Source organism: Montipora foliosa, chromosome 9 (assembly GCF_036669935.1).
Source record: "Montipora foliosa isolate CH-2021 chromosome 9, ASM3666993v2, whole genome shotgun sequence".
NCBI classification, from domain to species: domain Eukaryota; kingdom Metazoa; phylum Cnidaria; class Anthozoa; order Scleractinia; family Acroporidae; genus Montipora; species Montipora foliosa.
Genome location: NC_090877.1, coordinates 9,315,912 through 9,336,870, shown reverse-complemented (window position 1 = coordinate 9,336,870; position 20,959 = coordinate 9,315,912). Strand labels below are relative to the sequence as shown.

General features: G+C 37.0%; 2 protein-coding genes across 3 annotated transcripts in view; both read left to right on the top strand.

Moving 5' to 3' along the window:
• Positions 1–5,847, top strand: part of LOC137970506 (mitochondrial dicarboxylate carrier-like) — a 7,185-nt gene extending 1,338 nt beyond the window's left edge. For both annotated transcript variants that reach the window (XM_068817026.1, XM_068817027.1), the window contains exons 3-13: positions 727–793; positions 878–922; positions 1,031–1,079; positions 1,462–1,506; positions 1,726–1,769; positions 1,911–1,981; positions 2,194–2,237; positions 2,390–2,438; positions 2,527–2,607; positions 2,849–2,905; positions 3,365–5,847. In XM_068817026.1, the coding sequence (XP_068673127.1) occupies positions 727–793; positions 878–922; positions 1,031–1,079; positions 1,462–1,506; positions 1,726–1,769; positions 1,911–1,981; positions 2,194–2,237; positions 2,390–2,438; positions 2,527–2,607; positions 2,849–2,905; positions 3,365–3,463 (651 nt within the window). In that variant the 3' untranslated portion in view covers positions 3,464–5,847. The remainder of the gene's footprint in view (positions 1–726; positions 794–877; positions 923–1,030; positions 1,080–1,461; positions 1,507–1,725; positions 1,770–1,910; positions 1,982–2,193; positions 2,238–2,389; positions 2,439–2,526; positions 2,608–2,848; positions 2,906–3,364) is intronic.
• A 2,534-nt stretch (positions 5,848–8,381) lies between these two features.
• Positions 8,382–20,703, top strand: LOC137970520 (U3 small nucleolar RNA-associated protein 6 homolog). Its single transcript, XM_068817041.1, is given in 17 exon segments — positions 8,382–8,606; positions 12,013–12,097; positions 12,575–12,616; positions 14,031–14,099; positions 14,370–14,390; positions 14,599–14,646; positions 14,805–14,868; positions 15,555–15,673; positions 15,797–15,829; positions 17,050–17,137; positions 18,366–18,450; positions 18,596–18,702; positions 19,566–19,579; positions 19,581–19,638; positions 19,779–19,852; positions 20,108–20,185; positions 20,647–20,703. Coding segments are annotated over 17 exon segments (1,119 nt in total). The 5' UTR covers positions 8,382–8,514; the 3' UTR covers positions 20,689–20,703.
• The last annotated feature ends 256 nt before the right edge of the window (positions 20,704–20,959 follow it).

Sequence of the window (20,959 nt, the reverse complement as noted above, 5' to 3'; positions counted from 1 at the left end):
GAAAAAAAAATTGACCTCTTAATTTTTTATGGAAAGGGGATTTGACTTTTAACGGTAAGAAAACAACTAAGGAAAGGTTGGGATCAGGTCCAAGTTCCTGTGGTTAACCCATTGACTCCTGGGGGTTCCCCATTGACCCCTGGGGGTTCCCCATTGACCAGCAAAATTGTCTGGCGTTAGACAGAGTAAAATACTAAGTATGGCCAGTTTGGGTGTCGAAGGGTTAATTAAGGACGGTGCCTACTATTGTTATTGCGCATACGTTCTGCGCATCTCGAAATACTCGAATTTCCTATTGCTAGTGCTTTTTAATACAGGGATATTTTTGCGCAGTTCAAAATTATGCGGAGAAAGCAGAACTTAGCACATGATCTTGGTATCCAAAAAGAAAATTGGGGGTAACCAAGCATTTTTCAGAGATAATTGAGCTTCAATTTGGAAAAGAACACCATACATTGCTTTGTATTTTAAAACTTTTTACAAATATTGTTGATTAATTATCTTCGAAAAATGCGTGGTTACCCCCAATTTTCTTTTTGGATTTCAATAACACTTTTTTAAGATCTGCTTTTCCTGCATATTCAGTAAACCGGACAAAAATACCTTTGAATTAGTAGGGACCGTCCTTAACGAGGACAATGAGTGAGCGATTTATAATGGGGACATCAGAATACCTCTTTACTTAGAGGCAAAACATTAAATTATTATCTTCTTGGTATTTTTCAGCTTACATACTCCACAACGAGGTATGGACTATATGAAGTGGTGACAGCAGAGCTAAAGAGTACTAATGGTAAACTCTTGGATTATTGGAAATTTACCAGATGAATAATGTTAGACATGTATTCTTAAGAAAATAGTTTAATTCCATTTATAGACCCACTACCCTTTTACCAGAAAATTGCTGTGGCAGCCACATCAGGTAAGCCATGGAATCTTCATGATTTACATTATCATTTAGTGGTGTACCAGTATTTACAGAGGTACTGGTAATTCAACTTATTGTTGTGTTTCTTCATCATCTTATCAGGTTTTGTTGGTGGAATTGTGGGCAATCCTGCAGATATGGTCAATGTAAGGTGAGGCTGGCAGATGTCATTTTTCATGTACCTGAAAGGATCTTTATGAAACCCTGGCAGATTTTAAGGGATCCATTTACTTATTCTCTGGATCAGTGCAAAATCCTCGAAAGAGTCTTAAAATTTCCTAAATGATCTTTGTATTTAGTTTTAGTAAATTAGGTTCTTTAATAGATCTTTGATTATCTTCAAGGATCTGTAACAGTTCTTTGAGGACTTTAAAGAGATCCTTGAAGATCTTTTCACAAGGATAATACTGAGCTGTCTACATTTAAGTTACTAACATCTTTCTGGCCCCTCATGTCAAAGGTGTGTTCTACTTTACTCATTCTGTTCTATTCGATCATGAATTTTGTTTGAAATTCTCTTAATTATTTTTCAGGATGCAAAATGACGTTAAAATGGTTGACATAGCAAAAAGAAGAAAGTAAGAAAAAAAGGAACATTTAATATATATTTTTAAATATTGAAACAAAACTGATTTAGAAAAGATTTATTTCATTTTTTTTCTTTTTAATGTAAAGAAAGTTTGCAAATCTGTCATTACATGTATTTTGACTACTGGTGAATATGAAAATTCATTTGGAATCATAGTTTTGTGTGCAAATGAAAGATTAAATCTACAGTCATATCCTCTATATTTCAGTTACAGTCATGTATTTGATGGTCTCTACCGCACAGCAACAGAAGGTACTTTTTTCAAGGAGTTTGTACAATTAAAGTTTCGTTTACATAGATGTATTAATTAATTTCCCATTTGTTTTATTTTAAAGTCAGTAGGATGCCGCGATGGGGTTTTCTTTGTTCTGTGTTTTTTTATCTTTGTTATAGAGGGTGTCACCTCATGGATGAGAGGTGTGACTATGACGTCATCAAGGGCTCTCCTCATGACAGTGGCCCAGGTAAATGAAAGTATGATTTAGGCACTTTGTTTCGTAACGAGAAATACCAAAGGAAAGTGCCAACTTAGACTAAACTGAGCTAACATTAAAATGATTGCACAAGAATCTGGCTCACATTTTTGCCAAGTACCGGTACCTTTTAAATATTTTATGTTCATAGTTTGCATAATAATGTATTGAGATGTTAATATTTATTGATTTCTCATACATAGATAGCCTGCTATGACCAAGCAAAGCAGGTGTTACTCACAACAGGGTAAGTAAAGGAATGTGACTAACATTTGTAATCATAATCATCACCTTGTTTATATGTTATTTTAAATATGGGACAGCCACTGCTTGCAAAACCTACCTCTGCACGCCTTGCAGAAAACTATTAGATACATGTAATGTATTATTCGTTTGCAGGTTTTTCAAGGATAACATCATCACACATTTCACCGCCAGTTTCATAGCGGTAGGATTGCTCACTTACAATACAATTTGTTTTTGGGACTTTTGCTGAATTTGACCATTAATTATCTTGTTTTTCAAATTCTTTTCAGGGCACAATCGCCACCAGCATTACACAGCCAGTTGATGTAATGAAAACAAGACTAATGGAGGCAAAACCAGGACAATATAAGGTACCTTAAAATGCTTATGGAGTTATGTATATACTGATCAAGTCTGTGAATTATCTATATACTCTTGTGCTTTAATTTTAAGATTTTTCAATTAAGCATTTTCTTCCAAGGGTTGTTCTAGTCATACAGCCATGCAACTTTTCATTCTGATATAATTGAGGAATAATATCAGTTTCAGTTGAATACAAACTATATTTTATAGATTGAACTCATTTTCATCATGTTTGTATTTTTCTTCCAGAGTGTAGCCCATTGTGTTCTTTATACCGCAAAACTTGGACCAATTGGATTTTATAAGGTGACCGGTTTGGTTGTTATGACAGTGCTTATGACAGTATGGGCGGGTGTGGGACCGCACAATACTGAGTAATGTGCTTAAGAGTTTTTATAAATCAACAACGGTTTTATGAGACAATTAAGAATGAAAACTCTGACAAGAAAAAAAAACGAATGACATTTTGGCCGCACATGGGTCAAGCCTGGTTTGTTTAATTAATTAATACAGAATCATTGTGAAATTCCACACAATTCACTGCACAATTTAAGTTCGTTCCTGCTCAGTCTGCCTCCAAAATCTCCCACAATTTTAATTTTTTTCCTGCACCCTGTCAGAAGCCCTATTATGATGTCCCAAACTACAACCTCGTGTTCTTTCATCTCGTGAACTGTGAATTTTTGGTTTTTTTGCAACTGCTCCTGATACCCCTAATTGTATGGTGTACCGATTTACAAATTTGATCCATTTCTGTTTTTCTAGGGCTTTATTCCAGCTTGGGTCCGTTTAGCACCTCACACAATCCTTACTTGGATTTTCTTGGAGCAGCTGAGAGTTGTCTTCCCACTTAAGCAACAGTAGTGACTTGCAGAGTGTTAGCTATTATCAAATTTGTTGTAATTTAATTAAGGAGGGCGTTTTAGTTGATGTAGTGGTGGTTAAGCCATGGACTCCTAAGATGAGTTAAAGTGTCTGGTGTTAGTGTAACTTATAGGGTTAATGATAATTTGTTATTGTCATACTAAATGACGCAGTAGTTTCTTCAGTAGAGGTAATTATCCACCACTTTGTCTTACACTGAGTTAAAAGATAATGGTTTGGTACATTCCACACAAGTAGAAAAAAGACAAAATCTTACCTACCAAAAAAAGTAATATCACTAAAAGCATTTTGTTTCTCTTCTGCTGTTCTGAGGTGAATCATTCCTTTAAACAACCTGAGAGGTTAACCAACTAGAATGCACAAAAGGCAATAATTTATTCACTTGTGTGGTATATACTTATGACTTTATGGTGCAGATTGGTGCCAGTAGGTTAATAAATTTTGTACAGAATGATTATATTTAAGTTGTAAAAAGCTAATGGTTCCCTGTTGGAGAGTTGTAAAATGATGTTTATTACAAGCCTAGGAAAAGTATAATTATTAAATCAACAAGAATAATTATTATTATTAAATTCTCAACCTCGGATAATGCAATTCTCGTGCTCTGATTGGTTCACTCAATCTCGGTTATCAGCTCATATACCTTAGTTTGACCTTATTGGTAAATGATTGCGCTTAGCGTTGCTAAACTAAAAACGTTTACGCCAGAAAGCGAAATTTCTTTCAGTATAAAGCAAAGAAAAACGTTTTGTGGAAAGTTTAGATCACTTTCAAAGCTTAGAGATACGCGAAAAGGTAAGAAATTTTTTTGTGATGAGCCTGCGTCTGTCTGACCACGAGGTATTACACAACATCGCATCTTCATCAACTTTTTTCGATTTCGCTAGGATTTTCTCACTTTTTTTGCTTGCATTTCGCACTTCTAAACTTTTGGAGTTTAAGGAATGTAATAAAACAGTTATTCCATTCGCGCTAGTTGGATATGAGAGTGGTTATAGCCAACTCAGCACTACGCGCCTCGTTGGCTATTTACCATCTCATATCCAGTTACTGATATTTGCAGAGCATGGTATATTGATACAGTAAAAACCCACATGCAGAACCTTTTTAAACAGTTTCTTATGGGTGGGTTACAGCTAAATTATTTTTAATATTTTAACCAAGGGTTTTGACTTTGAGAGTTCATTGACAGTGCAAATTTATAGTGCAAGAAAATACTAAGCTTTACCGGTAATTACAAAAATAGTAGTGATTGCTACAACAAAACCAGGTTTGTGTATTTTTCTGGTAATCAACAGACACATGACTCCCCTTCATAGAAATTAAGAACCTAATTAAGAACCTACTTAACCTAAATTGCAAACAACTACCTCAAAATACAAGAATGCACAAAAAAATGTACCGGTAGATGCTAGACTTCAGAAAATGTAGGCTCTAACATGCAGGTTTTTACTGTAGCTCATATACCATGATGGCTAAGCCAATCAAAACTCTAGAATTACATTATCCAATGATCTAATTTTAATAATATGTATGTCATAAAACTAAAATTTCCTAATTAAGTGACAGTCGTATTTTCTGTGGAACATCAATGAAATTGAAGAATCAACTTATCTCCTTGTTGCCTTGTTTAAAAAAGGTTAGTTCTGCCACTGATTAAAAATCATCCTCATGTGAATTTTCTAATATAATTATCAAATTGCTTAAATTGTCCAGTTAAGTGCGAGGCTCATTTTCATCTTTCATAAATATAGGCTTGACAACCCTTTGAGCATAAAATTCTCAATTATCTTAATAATTACAATGAATTGTACGAAAAACAAATTATGAAAATTAATGTTGTAGATTGTTTCAATGATGAGATTATATTTGTTGTACTGTATCTTGACCAGCCTTCAAAGGTCAAAGATTTTGAGTGGTAGTCAGATGAAAGGAATGGTACAGTCGTTTTAAAATGCCGAACATTTTCGTTGCCATATAATGGGGAAAAGTGTAATATTTTATGAGCCTTTTGGTTGGGTTGAAGACAGCTGTTTGGTGTTTGTTTGAAAAAGAAGCATAACAATGAAGAGGTATTGTAGGACACTGGCTGGGAACAATTTATTATTGAAATATATATTTAATTATAATGATTTATAAAATTATAAATCACTAGAGAAAACTCCATTGATTGAGGGCATCAAGAGGATGTCTCTATTCCCTATAAGAATTTTTTTTTCATCTTTCCGGGTTCTCCAACTTCTAAAATATTTCTGTCAAATGACAGGATAGCTATTTGTGGTACCTTTTTTAACTCACTAAATCTTAAAGGGGTATCTCAGTGTCATCCATAGCGTTCAAATAAAAAAAATAATTTTATCAAGGCATGATTCCTGTGGCATTCTCCTTTTAGCGCTTTATTGCTTTCATGACTTTAATATCGGGGTTGCGTGATCCCCCGGGGGGGGGGGGGACTCCCATATGAAACAGACGGGGATGCTCGTCGTCTCCCTTAGGGGTGTAAATTTTGGATTTTGGTCTCGCTTAGGGTGTTCGGGCAAAGCGCCAATATTTTATGCCACCAGGGTCTCGTTTAGGGTTCCGCGAAGTAACGCAGAATTACGCGAAGAGAAACAGAAGTCAAATTTCCTTTTAAATTTTCTTTTTAGATAAAAGCATTCGATGATTATGCCTTTTTATCATTAAAACTCATTGCGTGTCGTATTTTTGTGTTTTTAAACGGTCTCTTTTAGGGGTCAAAATTTGCTTAAGCCACGCCAAGATTGGTCTCCTTTAGGGGTTAAATTCAAAATTTCCGACGAGCATCCCCGTCTGTTTCATATGGGAGTCCCACCCCTCGGGCGTGATCCCTTGATGCAATGACAAAGTAAGCAGTATGGACCCATTGATGGATTTACAATATTTCAGCTTTCACGAGTGGGTGCTAGCGGCTTTTGATGTTTCTCATTTAGAAATATGTCTTGCACTGAGAGGTGGTGGAAGTTTACGGTTAAAACATGTTTCAAGTCCACCGAGCAAAATTGGTTTTGCGCAGTTTTGGTCCAATGATTGGGAAAATTAAGTTTAAGGCTTTAACGTCCCTCAGAAAACGATTAATTGTGTAAGAAGAGCAAACACCAGAGCTTACTATGATAAGCTTGAATTCAGGAAAGGTATACGGAAGCTTATGCATGTGCAGTGTGGCGGAAAACTTTTGAGAAGGGTTCGCCGAAATCAAATCAGTATTCTATATCAGGGCGTCAAGTGACAAATGACACTCAGAAAATAGGAAAAACTGTGGCCAAAAAATAAGAAAAAAATAAGAATTATCATCCCAAAAGAGGAACAAGGAAGCTTTTCCTTGAATTCTATTCTCTTAACAAAGCCAACAACAGCTCTGTTCCACAACTAATGCCTTATTTTTATAAGTTATAAGCTTAACAGACGAGATGGCACGCATCCTCAAGAGAAACAAGTGTTAAAATTTGTTACCAAGGAAAACATGTCCTTCACCTACCAAATTACATCATGTACAGTCCTTTTTAGGATATCTTAATGTAAGTCCATAGTCGCTTGAAACTGAGAACGGGTACGCAACAAGAATTTTTTTTTTTTTTGCAACCAGTTAATATATAATATAAAAGTTCAAGGTCACCTCATGTAATGCAATAAAAGCCAGTAAAGACTATTCATAACCGAAAAAAGTATAATGCTTATTATTTTTTGGCTCCTTTATTGAACAGACTGGGTAACCCTTAGCTTTGCTCTTATTATGGGAAGTGCTTGTCGTTGGCGACATGGCTTGGTCAAACAGTTTATGCTGTTTTTCAGTCAACAATTTCCTCTTTTCTCCTATTTTCTCCAAACATTTTATTGCATCGTCTCGCTTGCTTAGCTGTGTCAAGCATCATTGTGGCTACATTCATTAATTAACACTGTTTTTCAATCCTAACACAATTATTCAGAGAGAGTACATGAATACACTGAATTTAGTTATCATTCAAGCAGGTTTTAAATTTTCCACCGTTTTGTTGACGAAGGTTTCTTTATTTTTAAAGCATTTACCAATTTTATTGAGAATTTTATCTCAAATACTTTAAAATGTTCCCCATGCACCAAGTAAAACCGTAAAAATAGGAAAAAATGGGAAGCAGGCCAAAACATATTAAAACATTGGAACTTGACGCCCTGCTAAGTTATATTCAGAGTTTAGGTAAGCTTCAGACTTATTTATGTAGACGGCTCACCTCCATCGTTTTGTAAGTTTATATAACCTACAATTTCAAACTGTGTTCGGTGGACAAGCTCAGCTGGAAAAATTGGCTTCCTTTTTTCACTTTTGTATCCTTTTGTTTATGTGTTTGCTTTTTTATCGAGTTTCGCTTTTAATAATCGGTGAAGGCAGCTTGCGGGGCATCGATTCAGCGCGGGAAAAAAAAGGCGGGAATATCCATCGTGTGATCACACATTCACAGTCGCGTGACTCAAGCAAAGACGCCCTCTAGCTTTCCTCCAGCTAGGCTTGGAAAATTCTGCTTGGTAAATGGCTTATTGTCCGTGCCGCCATTGCTCGTAAAAAGTGATTATTTTGCTCAAAACGTTGCTTGGACACTTAACTTATGCTCGAATTCTGCCCGGGTCCCCAAAACGTTTCTTCGGCCCTCCTCATCTATGTGGAGGGAAAACAGTCTCGCAAAAGGTCTGTGCGATGTTTCGTGCGGGAGATATTCGAGGAAATTTTTTACTCAAATTTGTAAGGTTTTGTATGGAGACGCCATTTTTGTGTCCCTAACCCAGAATTCCTTAAAGACGGAGCAGGGTTTACGAACGAACTTCAGTAATAGCAGAACCACCTGAAAGAGGCCTGGGTTTAGGAAGGACGCGACAGTTTCTTTACAGTACATAACGTATCCATTACAATTCGCTTCCTCATACATAACGTACCTGCAGCAACTGCACATGGGTCGATCGGCGTAGACGTAGATAAAGAAGTAAAGTTAAAATTAAAGTCGGTATTCGTTGTTGTATTTCCTTCAAACCAGACTTCAAACATGGCGGAATACGTCCATCAGAATTTAGAGAGCATGGTTCCTGAGCTGGAGGAGTTAGAGCGATTGGGAGTGTTTTCCGGTGATGAAATAAGGTGGGAATCTTCTTGGTTGTTGATATCTAAAATTGTAAGCTTGCGTGAGTATCAATGTTATCTATTGATTCCAGGTTGTGTTAGTTAAAGTACAGGTAATAATTCCTATGGCAGTAAATTGTCTCAGATATATAAAGAGTATTTTGCTTTCAAGTCGCAAATGAAAATATGTAGTATTATCACAGGCGACCCAAACACATAAGTTTTAGTGCTCAGTCAACGTAACGGTTTGAAGGGTTTATATGGGAAACATGAAATGTAGGGAAAAAATCGGCTAATACTATTTCAGAGCGAGAAAAATACAAGAAATAAACTTACTCTTACTTCGTCTTGTGTCCTTGTGTCGATTTGAGGCGTTCTGGGCAAGTTTTGAAATTTGCGCCTATCCTTCATTAATAGATGACAAGGCTGGATACCCCGAACCTCTGAAGCCACTGATCACTCTGCAATCGAGGACTTGATTCAGCCTTTTGTCCACTCTCACATGAAGATCGATAACAAACGATATAGCATAAATTCCCAGAGCCCCAGAGCAATCTCCACATACTTAGAGAACAAGCCAGTTTTCATGAAAAACCCGCCGCTTTCTCCAGTCTGAGAGCAGTTCGCCATTCAAACAGGACATGACCGTTGGTCTGGTGACAATTTCAGCTTCTCTTTAGGGGTAGGGATCCAAGATCAAATTTCGCCTATCTGGATCTTTCGCACAACCCCACAGGCTTTTGACATTCTAAAACCTTTGTCTCAAATATCCAAAAGCGTTGCTCAACTACGTAAACACACAACTATCAGTTGATTCTCGAGAGTTTTCCCAGAGAAAAATTACTTGCTCCCCGCTGCTCTGCCATGGAATCAAAAACCATCCAACCTAATGAGTGGTCCTCAGCTGAAAGCAACGAAAAAAGTCTATTTGCTGTCCTGGTCATTCTGAGCAATGGAAGTCTTTCGATTGCTAAGAATGCGATGTGATGATCGCGTTCGTTCTCTTTGTTGTTGATAGTTACAGTCAAAACAGCTCAAGCGTTCCTCTGTTCAGCGGATTAATGAGTTCATTATTGCAAATTTGATATCAGTAACCATTTACATAATCTTTTCATCGTATGAATAGTGCAAAATTCAACTCATGCCTCAGTTGAAAACTCTAATTTTGATTGGAATATTGCTGGCTTCCGGTGCCAGGCCGGCGTGGGAATTTCACAGGTTTACTGATTTGCAACAATTATTTGTTGTTATTACTTATCCTCATCTGGCCAATGAGGACTCGTAAGGCCGGCCAGAAGATTGCGCCATCCATCCCAGTCTGCCGCCGATGCCACCGCAGCCCCCCACGAATGCCATCCCAGGTGGTTTCTTCTTACCAGAATTCCAGCTTAGAAAGCTATCCACGGGAACCTCACACGTCGCCCGACGACACCCCCGGATGAGCTCGTCAATTATCTTTTCGGTTTCCGTAATCAGATAATTTTTACGGTGTGCGGGGATTAGCCGCATGCCCAATTCCCCAAGCTGGAGGACCAGTGACTACCATTTAATTTGGCCTCTACCCTTTGACCTGCCTGCCAAGGTTGGACTACCCTGCGAGCAGAGTCTCTTTCGATCTTCCTAGATAAGTCGGGAAGAGGAAAGTAGACTCTGCTCGCCGCCTCCACATTATTTGATTTGCCGCTCATCCAAAGAATTGGATGAGTCAGTCCAGTTTCGACTTGTCAAACCTGTTTTTTTAATTTTTGCGCATGATCAATCGCCACGCGTCATCAATATTTTGAAATTTACGACAGCGTGGCAATTTTAACTGTTAGAATTCCCATGAGTTTTTCCTATGTGTGTCGGTTACAGAAACTCGTGTGACAGAAACCTATTATAAATTTTTCAGTAAAAAAATGAAATGGTATTTTAAGAGTATGGACTATCTTGAGTTTCCAATGAAATGATTCCTTGATTGTCGTGTGTTTGCCAGAGTTGTTGGAAAATATCCCGACTGTTTGTTTTCGTTTTGTGCTGTTGTGGCTACAGGTCACGCATGACTGACACCGAATACATTTAAATTTTTAACGCATGCTCAATGCGAAATGTGGAGGCTGCGAGCAGAGTCTACTTTCCTCTTCCCGACTTATCTAGGAAGATCGAAAGAGACTCTGCTCGCAGGGTAAGGTTGGACCTACTGGGGGGATACCCCTGACAGTAAAGCTCTCAAGGTCACTGAGGCACGCAAGCTCCCCCAGTGTCTTCAACACTGCACAAGATCATTTGGCACTTAAAAAAGATTTAGAGATTTTATGCAAATGTAGACCTTTGGCAACTGACCTTTAATATCGTTAAATGCTATCACTTACAAATGTAGGAATAACTTAGCAGAACTGTTCCTTTTTGTCGCAATTACTTAATGAATGGCCAGGCCATCTCCAGAATAACCTCTAGGTCCAAATAATGAGGCATCACTTTAAACAGAAACTCAATATGAACCAACATTGTGACCTCATTTCTAACAAGGCCAATGGAACACTGGGCCTTCTAAGACACTATAGATGTGAAATCGAAGCCAATATTACAATGTACTCTTGTCTGCCCGCAGTTAGAATATGCCAGTTCTGCATGGAACCCTGATAGTAAACATATTTTTAATCAGATTGAAATGGTCCAACATATTGCAGCTAGATTTGTCATACATGATTAATGATTAATTTTATTATCTACATTTAATTTAGCTTTTAGTGGATTTATTAATTTTAGCTTTTAATTGGATTTATTATTGTAAATATATAAAGCTTAAACCTCCCAATATACCTGTAGTTTTTACTGTTATAGGAGCACCTCTATTAATTTATTCAGCCAAGAAAATATAGTGTACCGGTAATTTTGGGATTTCGAATGATCTTATATTTGTGAATATTTAAAATGTTTCAAGGGGTGCATAGTGTAGTGGATATCACTTTGTGGACCACATCACAGCACACTACATGTAGTTTGGAATCCCAGTACATGTGCTCCAATGTAGCTTTCCATCCATTTGATTAGAAAGCCTTTGCTACTTTGACCACCATACACATTTTGTAACCCATACTGTAATAGGCCATTTCCGCGTTCTGGACTGCCTCATCTTCAAAGCGAGTCTAAGTGCAAAGTTTTTGTTATGAAAATTAGATTTCATTGATACGTAAGGTAGAACTAATTACCATAACAAAAACTTAGCACTTAGACTCGCTTTGAAGAGGAGGCAGACTTGAACTCGGAAATTTATGGCCTATTATTTTATCTTGTAACCATGTGTTGTGACTATACTTTTCTTTCTATGTTAATTTTATGTAAATAGTCTGAAATAAATGAACCATGAACCATGAACCTTGAAGTACTGTACTATTGTGTTCATCCTTGGTTAAGTCATTTTTATATAATGTTTGCTCGACAGAAATATTATCAGAAAAAGAAGAGACTATGAGTATTGCCTTCAGAAAAAAGTTGTTAAGAAGCAGGATTTTCTAAGATACATGCAGGTAATATAAAATTCAGTATGCATTGTCAACTTTTTATTTTCATACATGTAGTATAGTTTGTAGAATAAGTTAATCCATTGACCCCTAGGATTGAAACTTAATATTGATGTCATTGTCTGGGGCTCTTAGGGGTGGGTAGATTAAATTTTTACTCTGTCTAATGCCAAGTGATTTTACTCGTCAGTGGGGGCGCTCCAGGGCAGTTCAGGTGTCAAGGTGAATGACTAATTGCTGGTTTTCACTCACGTGATCAACAGCCATGTTTTTCAACGAAAACAAAAGGAAGCGTTTGCATAATAATAGAGTTAAATTCCCGGAGGATTTGGTCAGGGCACCAACATGGCCGCCTTTTCTTTGTTTAGGGGCACCAACATGGCGGTCGTGATGTCATGTGAAAACCGAGAATTGCTATTATTGCCTGTGACTTGCATAAATTATTTAATTGTAATTATTTATGAAAATGTTATTATTTCACAGTACGAAATTAACTTGGATATGCTAAAGAAGAAAAGAAAAGTGGTAAGACTACAGAACAAAATTGTTTTAAATGAAATACCGGTAATCAACTTAATGCAATTGATGCTAACCTTTGCCAGCTGCTGCCTAATACCTATAATTCAAAATTCTGTTTTATCATCGGTTAATATAAGATTATCTGAAATCATCCAACTCCTAATACCACTAATACAGTCAGTCGTGAACTTGATGGCAAAATCAACATCTGCAGATTGTGTAGATTACCATGAATAATATTAGTTGCTCTGTTTACAGAAGAGCATCAGACTACCATTTTGTTGGTTGCAAACTGAACGTCTAAAACATGAGGTCTTTTATTACTGTGGAGAAATGCTGCCCTAACAATGATATCTAAAAATCAAGTGATCAGACCCGTGAGGATAAGGAATAAGGGAAAAAAACCTTAGGTACTGTCCTAAACATTGTTTTCGTAAACATGTATGTACAGTACAGGGATGTTCAAGAAACCACAAACTGTTTGCAAAGGATACATGTATGTCTTGGATTGCAAGCAAAGAGATGCATTCCTCTGAGGGCTACACTGTAAAAATTAGTAATAATAATAATAATAATAATAATAATAATAATAATAATAATAATAATAATAATAATAATAATAATATCGCTTTGATAAACCAAGTGTTGTTTTTGAAGTTCATATTTAATCAAGACATGTTTTCTTAGCTTAACCCTTTGACGTCCAAACCGGCCTAAACCGGCCAGACTTAGTATTTTACTCTGTCAACGCCAGACAATTTTACTTGTCAGTGGGGAACCCCTGGGAGTCAATGGGTTAATTAATCACTCACTGAAAAACTATGTCCCCATTAAAGGGAAACTGTCACGAGAAGCGCATGCGCTAGCGTCTTGTAAAAACTTGAAAAGTGTTAGGTTAACTTTTTTCAAGTTGAATCGACATATGGGGTCAACTGGGGAGGGCCATGGTGGACAAAGGAGAAACTCTGGCGAATACACGTGACTCACGCATGAATCCATGATGGCGGCTAGAATTTTCCGTGGGCTCAAGAGCAAACAAACTTGAGCATGCGCAGCTCATGACAGTTTTTTTCCGTTCTTGCCTTCATCCTTAATTAGTCATGTTACATCTCACTTTGTTACACTACTTATTGCACAACTTCACTTTATTCTCATTGTACAACTGACGATGGATGATGTTTCATCCGAAACATGTCTTGATTAAATATGAACTTCAAAAACATTGTTTGGTTCATCAAAGTGATGTCTTACTTTGTGCTGCTACGAAGCCTTAATAATAATAATAATAATAATAATAATAATAATAATAATAATAATAATTATTATTATTATTATTACTTTTCACATTGTCTGAAATATTAAAATGACAATGTACATGTGTCATTCTTAATTGGACTTAATGAAATTCATTGATATCTAGAGACTTGGATTGAAACGAAACCTGCGTGGAGAGAATGCTGTAACAAAAAGGATTCATACCCTCTTCAAGGTAAATCTGTGTGTGTTCTGTGATGTTGAAATTTAAGTGAAACGTCAAATTAGGTTGAGTGATACAGTACATAGTGTTTCACTGACAATGCTACATGTATTCTGCATGTTGTCAAGATGTTGACTCATCACTTACATGTAAAACCCCACCTTTTCGCCTATTGTTGTGTTATTTTGGTACTTAAATAATGCAGTTGAACTGGTCACAATGGCTGTAAAGAAGTGCTGTAATATCAATTTATTTTGTTCTTTTCCTCTATTCCTTGTTTAGAATGCACTGAAAAAGTTTGTGGTGAGTGAATTTACATAATTTACCCATAATGTGTACCTTGTTGAATGTGATTAAAACTCTCTTACCAGCATCATAAATTGACTGAATAATGCTTGCATTAATTTTTTTATACTTGACTTTAATGTTAGACAAACTAATTATTTAAAAAGTGGCACACAGGAAATCTGTTGTCATATCATGGACGTGTTCTTTAAATTGCCATTTTTAGGGAGACATTAAACTTTGGATCCAGTACATTGAATTCTGCAAACACATGGTGAGGGGAAGTTAAAAATAGCATTTGTTGTGATTATGATAACTTAAACATAATTATTGTATGTGCCCCATTTTTATTGGTAATAATAATTCTAGTCTACAGTTACATGTACGTATAACTTATTGTAGTACCAACTTCTTGTTCTGGATGTTTTTCAGGAAAGTACCAGAGTACTTGGGAAAGTTTTTGCTCGAGTCTTGCAATATCATCCAGACAAACCAAGTGAGTATTGGACCTACATGTGTAATTCTCAGTTTGAAAGAATTGAAAATGGTAACAAGGAAATGAGCTTACTGGTAATTAAATAAAATGATGGTGATGATGGTAATGAGGAGGACACGGAGGGTGACATTGATGAGGATTTCGAAAATGATGAGTATGGTCAACATTATAATAGATGTGATTGGAAGCTTGTGTTTTAAAGGTACATTGTACATGTAGTTGGAGGCAGAAAGTGACCCATGAGAGACAAAGAGGCACCATCAATGGAATACTTGCCAAAATGGGTGGGAGGAGAGGGAAACAACTTTGAAATACAACTTGCAAACAGGCCGCTACAGGGTATCCAGTAAATACAATGCAACTACATGTACTGTTACAGTAGTACCTGTAGGTACTCCACGCATAATCCCCACATTTGCGTTGTGCCAGTAAGCCATTTGGAGAGAGGAGTGGCGACCAGAATTGTATTGATTTTAACCTTGCCATCATATCATGTAGCCACATTGGAGTTATGTTATAGATCCACAGGTACAATTTATGCTGACCGTAAGTACCTGTACCTTGGCTAAGTTACAACCTTGTTTCTCCATTCCAATAATACAATGATGTACTGTAATCATTTTAAAATACACAGAACTGCCAGAACACTGATACTGTACATGTAATAATTCACTGTATTGTTTAAGACTTGTGGATAATGGCAGCAAAGTGGGAATTTGAAGACAACAAAAACATTCCTAACAGCAGAAGTTTATTGCAAAGAGGATTGAGAGTGAATCCCTCTTCAAAACAGCTTTGGCTAGAGGTATCACAGTATTATCCTTTAAATAATGAGCTATTTATGTTATGAACATACTTTATATGTACACCAAGAATACAGTGACTGCAAACTCTGTTCCTTTTTTTGATTGGATATGTTTCTTTGTAGTATTTCAGAATGGAACTTCTTCATGTAGAAAAGGTTGGTATACATTTTTACTGTAAATATCACTTGTGATTAATTTTAACTACACATAGTTACAGGAGCCAGGTTGATACAGTATACAACCTCGTTCCCAGGGTCTCTCAAGCGAGGAGAGACCCTGGTACGGTCTGGTTACATGCTTCTGTGACAATTGAAAACACTAGGGAGGGGTCCTCTCTAAACAAGGAATTTGTCGCATTTAGCTTTGTCGAATTCAACTCTTTCCTGCCTTTCGCTTCTTTGGAAGTGACTTTGGCTCTCCGTAATCATTGCCTTGAATGCTCGAAAATTATTCAATCGTCGTTCACAAGGCCTACATACCAGATGTGGCCTTAATTCATGGCGTTGCAAAGTTCCTCCAAACACAGCCTCGGCTAAGGCAAGCAATTCTTCAGTGGCCTTCTTGAACAGATTTATACAATGTAAAACGTCTTTGACTGAACCGCACAATCTACAGCAACTTATGACAGACGATGTATATGTTTTCTTCGGCGTTTGCAAACTATTATCGCCGGACATAGCCGCAGAAGAACATGTGTTCACATACCACAGCACGTGAAACTTGGTTTGTTTTGGTGACAACACATTCCGCACTCCCGTAGTCTCAGTATAGACAAAATTCTTACTAAGCTGCCCCTGCCTTCATTGGATAAATTTTTATCTCCCAGATTCTGGGAGACACGTGACCAGACCCTACCAGGGTCTCTCCTCACTCGCCCCAGGCGTTAAGATGAGAGACCCTGGGAACGAGGTTGTACAGTATAATGAACACATGCTGCTGATACCTAATCGCAGTCAGGACAAAAATTTACTAGAAAAAAATCACTGTATCACATACATGTACGGTACACATGATGGTAAGATCTTTTGAAATTTTTATGTGTGACTTGGCTCACTAACCTTTCATGATCATCATCGTGTACATTTTACATGTACATTGTAGTAACAGCTGTTAGATTAATAATTATCTTAAATGTATGCCTTAATGCATTTTAGATACAAAAAGGAGGGCAGTTCTTGGATTAAATGAAATAGAAGAGCAACAGGTACAGTGTACTTTTGATTCTCTTGGGTTGCAAAATCTCTCTTAGACTAGATCATGGTAAAATTATTTTATGCTAGTAGTACAGTAACTCTTTTTTCTAAGTCTCATCACACAGTGATTTAAATTATGCTGACCTCCTTTTTACCCTTTTCTTTATCTTATCATTAATCAGGGAAAGGATGAAGAAGAAGTGACACCAGAATTTCTTGCTGGAAAAGTTCCTGAAATTGTGTATAAAAAAGCAATAGAGTGTATACCAGGTATAGGAATGAAACATACATGTATTAAGCCACTTAATTGTGCTGGTACAGTAGCAACATCTTCATGTTGTGAGGGGAAAAAAGAGGCCATCCTTGAAGTAATTATCAATAATACTGTTAATTCTCTATTAAGCCCCCTTTTGGGCTTATTTATTTCAAGCACATTTGGTGGTGGGGAGGGGGGGGAAGCTTAATAGAGAGGGGGGCTTACATGTATTTGAGAGGGGGGGCTTATTTAATTTAGCAAATGCATCACTGATAGCAAAAAGAGAAAGAAACAGACTAGACTTACAGTTCACTACTTCCTGTTTTGTACCAGGGTAATGACTGTCTAATATGGAGATTTGAGTGATATTATATGTATTGTAGCAAGCACAGTCCTGAAAAGGACTGATGTTAAAGACTCCCCTTTTGACTACTGTATGTAATTCTGAAGATTACTTCAGCTCAGGTTATTGAAAGGTCAGTCACTAATGTTAGTTCTTTGTAAGGACTACACTCACTTGAATGATCAAATTCTATCAAGGCTAACACATAAAACAAGTCCACGGTGAGACGAAATTCGAAGCATGGGCTTGGAAGGGCAAGCTGTAATTTCATCTTACTAGCCCAAGACTTTGATGAGCTAGCCAGGAATCAATTTAATTAATACAATGCAAAAATAAATTTAATTAATAATAGGTACAAGTACTTGTAGTTTTGATAAACTATTTCCCTTTGATTTCTGTCCTCAAAAACCAACATTTGACTTGATTTACTTTCATTGTTAATTTCAGTTTACAGTGTCCCCAATTAGCGCTCCAGCGATAGAACGACTAGACACTTAAATAAGAAAGTTCCAATTTTAATTTGACAAACACTTAAATGTACAAACACCTTCAAGTTTTCAGTTACAAGTGCTTCAGAATAAAATTTTGAACGTGAAATTACAGTGTAAGTCTTAATTTTCTAAGGCCACAATGTACATGTCTGTCAAACTGTCCAGGCTAAACACTTATGTCAGAAGTTTGGCATCAGAAAAAGCAACCAACAACACTACACGTGTTAGATTGATGCATGCCTGTCGGGCAACCTATGATAAGAAAGCACTAGCCCCAAAGATTGTTACACTAGCCCTGTGCTATCGAACATCCTTTTTGTTGCTACCCGACAACTCCAAAATTCAAGGACTTGAAAGATGTTAAATTGTGATATTTGACTTTGCATTATTGCTGTATTTTTTTAACAGATGATGTAGATTTCAGAAAATCTTTCATTGACATCTACCACCTCTTTGAGGGCACAAAAGAAAGTTGTGATATGGTATACAGCAGGTGATGAAATAATTAATTTACCATACTCTTTTATGGTGTTTTTTTTTTCCAGTTTTACATGTATGTTTTACATGTATATTTACATGTGTTACCCTGACCCTGACCTCATCTTGAAATGATATTATTGATCCTCTAATCCCTCAAGCATGTTGGAGGATTTTCCCTTGTCTGAGGAAGTCTGGAACCTAGTAGCTCGGCAGCACTTAGAGGAGATGAAGAATGAAGCAAAGAAAGGCTCTGTAGTAGTAACAGGTTTGCTTTGATTTTGTATGCTATTGTAAACTTCATGCAGTTCCTTTGGAGTTGGCTTTCATACCTGACATACCTGACTGAATCTGGAAGCTCAGAAAGGCATCCTTGCAGTGTATGTGTAATGTTTGTAATATGCAAGATTATTACTAGTAGTAATCATGGATTAGTAAAGTGCATTCTATGTCTAGTAAAATAATATTTTTTATTGTACTGATTGCCCAGAAATATTCAGGGAAAGTGGACTTGTGGGGTGCTTTCAGGCAGTACACAGAGAGAACTTGAATCTCCTGTGAAAAGCAGCTGAGTTGACAAATTACAACTCTGCTTCGTTGCCGGCACAAAAGCATGTGGGGTCAAATTCCAGTTTCTGGTTCCTACACCTACAAAACACGCCACTACACACCTTTCTGATAAAATTCTGATAAGAAGCTTTAGTCATATTTGCAAGTGACATTTGGAATGAATCAACACAACTTCACTTACGTTTAAAAAAAACAGCAAAGAAAACGGCCGAGCAACCAACACACACAACTGCAAACCACGTGGAAATATGGGGAATTTTTCCCGCTTTCATTTGGACATGCGGGCATTGCGATACTAACCCGATGTCAAAGGCATGACAGATTCACAATCACATCAGATCGAGGTGATGTGCTTGTCGGCCAGCCAGTCCAAGATGCTGTCCAAACCCTGAAATTGCATAGCATCATGATCAATCCCTGTGAAACATATTCAGGACATTTGTAAAACGACATGATTAGAATGCGTCCTCCTTCATTGGAACGCAATTATTAAACATTGCTAGTCATAATTATTAATAAATTATGGTTTTATTATTATCCTTTTTTTGCTTGACTTTGTAGATATCCAGTGGTGTGCACTTGAAAACAGAAATGAACAAGTTGTTTCAGGAAGCTGTAAATAAAGTTCCGACAGGTTAACAAACCTTATGTTTTTGACATTTTGTTTTCTCCACATTTATAATTATTTTGATGCGATTTAGCACTGACAAAATTTTCTGTACAACTCACTGTTACAGTAACATAAGCTGCTTCTATTTTTCCAATAACTAACAGGTAAAATGTGGGAGCATTGCATTGAAGCCTTTGTGGACTTGCTAGGTGACAGTGCTGAACACCAGATCAGAAGGGTAGGTTCTAGCAATAAAATTAAGGCCATTTCCCAGGACTTCTTAAAAATACTGGAAATTTCAACTCTGGTATGCCAAAATAATACATGTACATTTAGTTTTGCCATCAAAATTCTCAATCAAAACCTCACACAAATTATTTTTGCGAGTAGTAAGCAACATGCTGATAGATTGTAATTGCTTCGTTCTCTTAACCTTGTAATTATGCGATTTCAGGATATCAATTTCAAAAATTTTGCTGTTGTTTCCCTGCAGCGAGAGAAAATTGTGCTGGAGTTATTTTCACAGGCGTCCAGGAATAATAAGCTGACAGAGAATCTTTACAAAACATGGGTGAGTTGTCAATGCACAAGATGTACATACTTAGACTTTCACTCAACAAAACAAGTACTGTAATTGGTTGATTCTTGGTCACGTGCCCATGATCAAATTCAAATGTATCCCGACTGGGATACAATTTCGCAGTTGTTGCCTGCTCCGGATGTTTTGCTGCAATTGTTGAAAGAAAAGTCTAAATATATGACAAAGCATTTAGTGTCTGGTCCCTTGGGTAACTAGTTAGTTTTGTTTTCCCTCGAGTCCTGATGTTTCCCTCGACAATACATCAGAACTCTCGAGAAATCAAAACTAACTATTTCCCTCAGGACCAGACATACAGTGTATAAAAGTTCATGAAGAAAATGTGCCAGTTTTTAAAATAAACCATACCTTTCCTGGGTGCTCCCTCTTCTTCAGTGGTTTCAAATTAACTTATTGTTATAAAGTGAGTTTAACCTTCTTTTCTCTACCTGTAGGTGAATGTTCTGCTACAAGCAGACAAAAAGAGCAGGCATTAGTTGTGTGCAAGAAAGCAATAGGGGAGTTTAACACATCAACAAGTCTTTGGATTGAATATTTGAGACTGAAAGTTCTTGGCAAAAGTAAGAACCCGATGAAACAGTTTGTGTTTTGCATCCTGCTGATTTTTCATGTGTACTGCCAAGGGCGTAAGTAGGGGGGGGGCAGCAGCTCATCCCGTGACCCCCCCCCCCCCCCCCCCACCCTTTGTAAGCCTTTTTTTTATGCAAACAACCTACAATAATCAGGTTGCAAAAACGCAAGTACCAT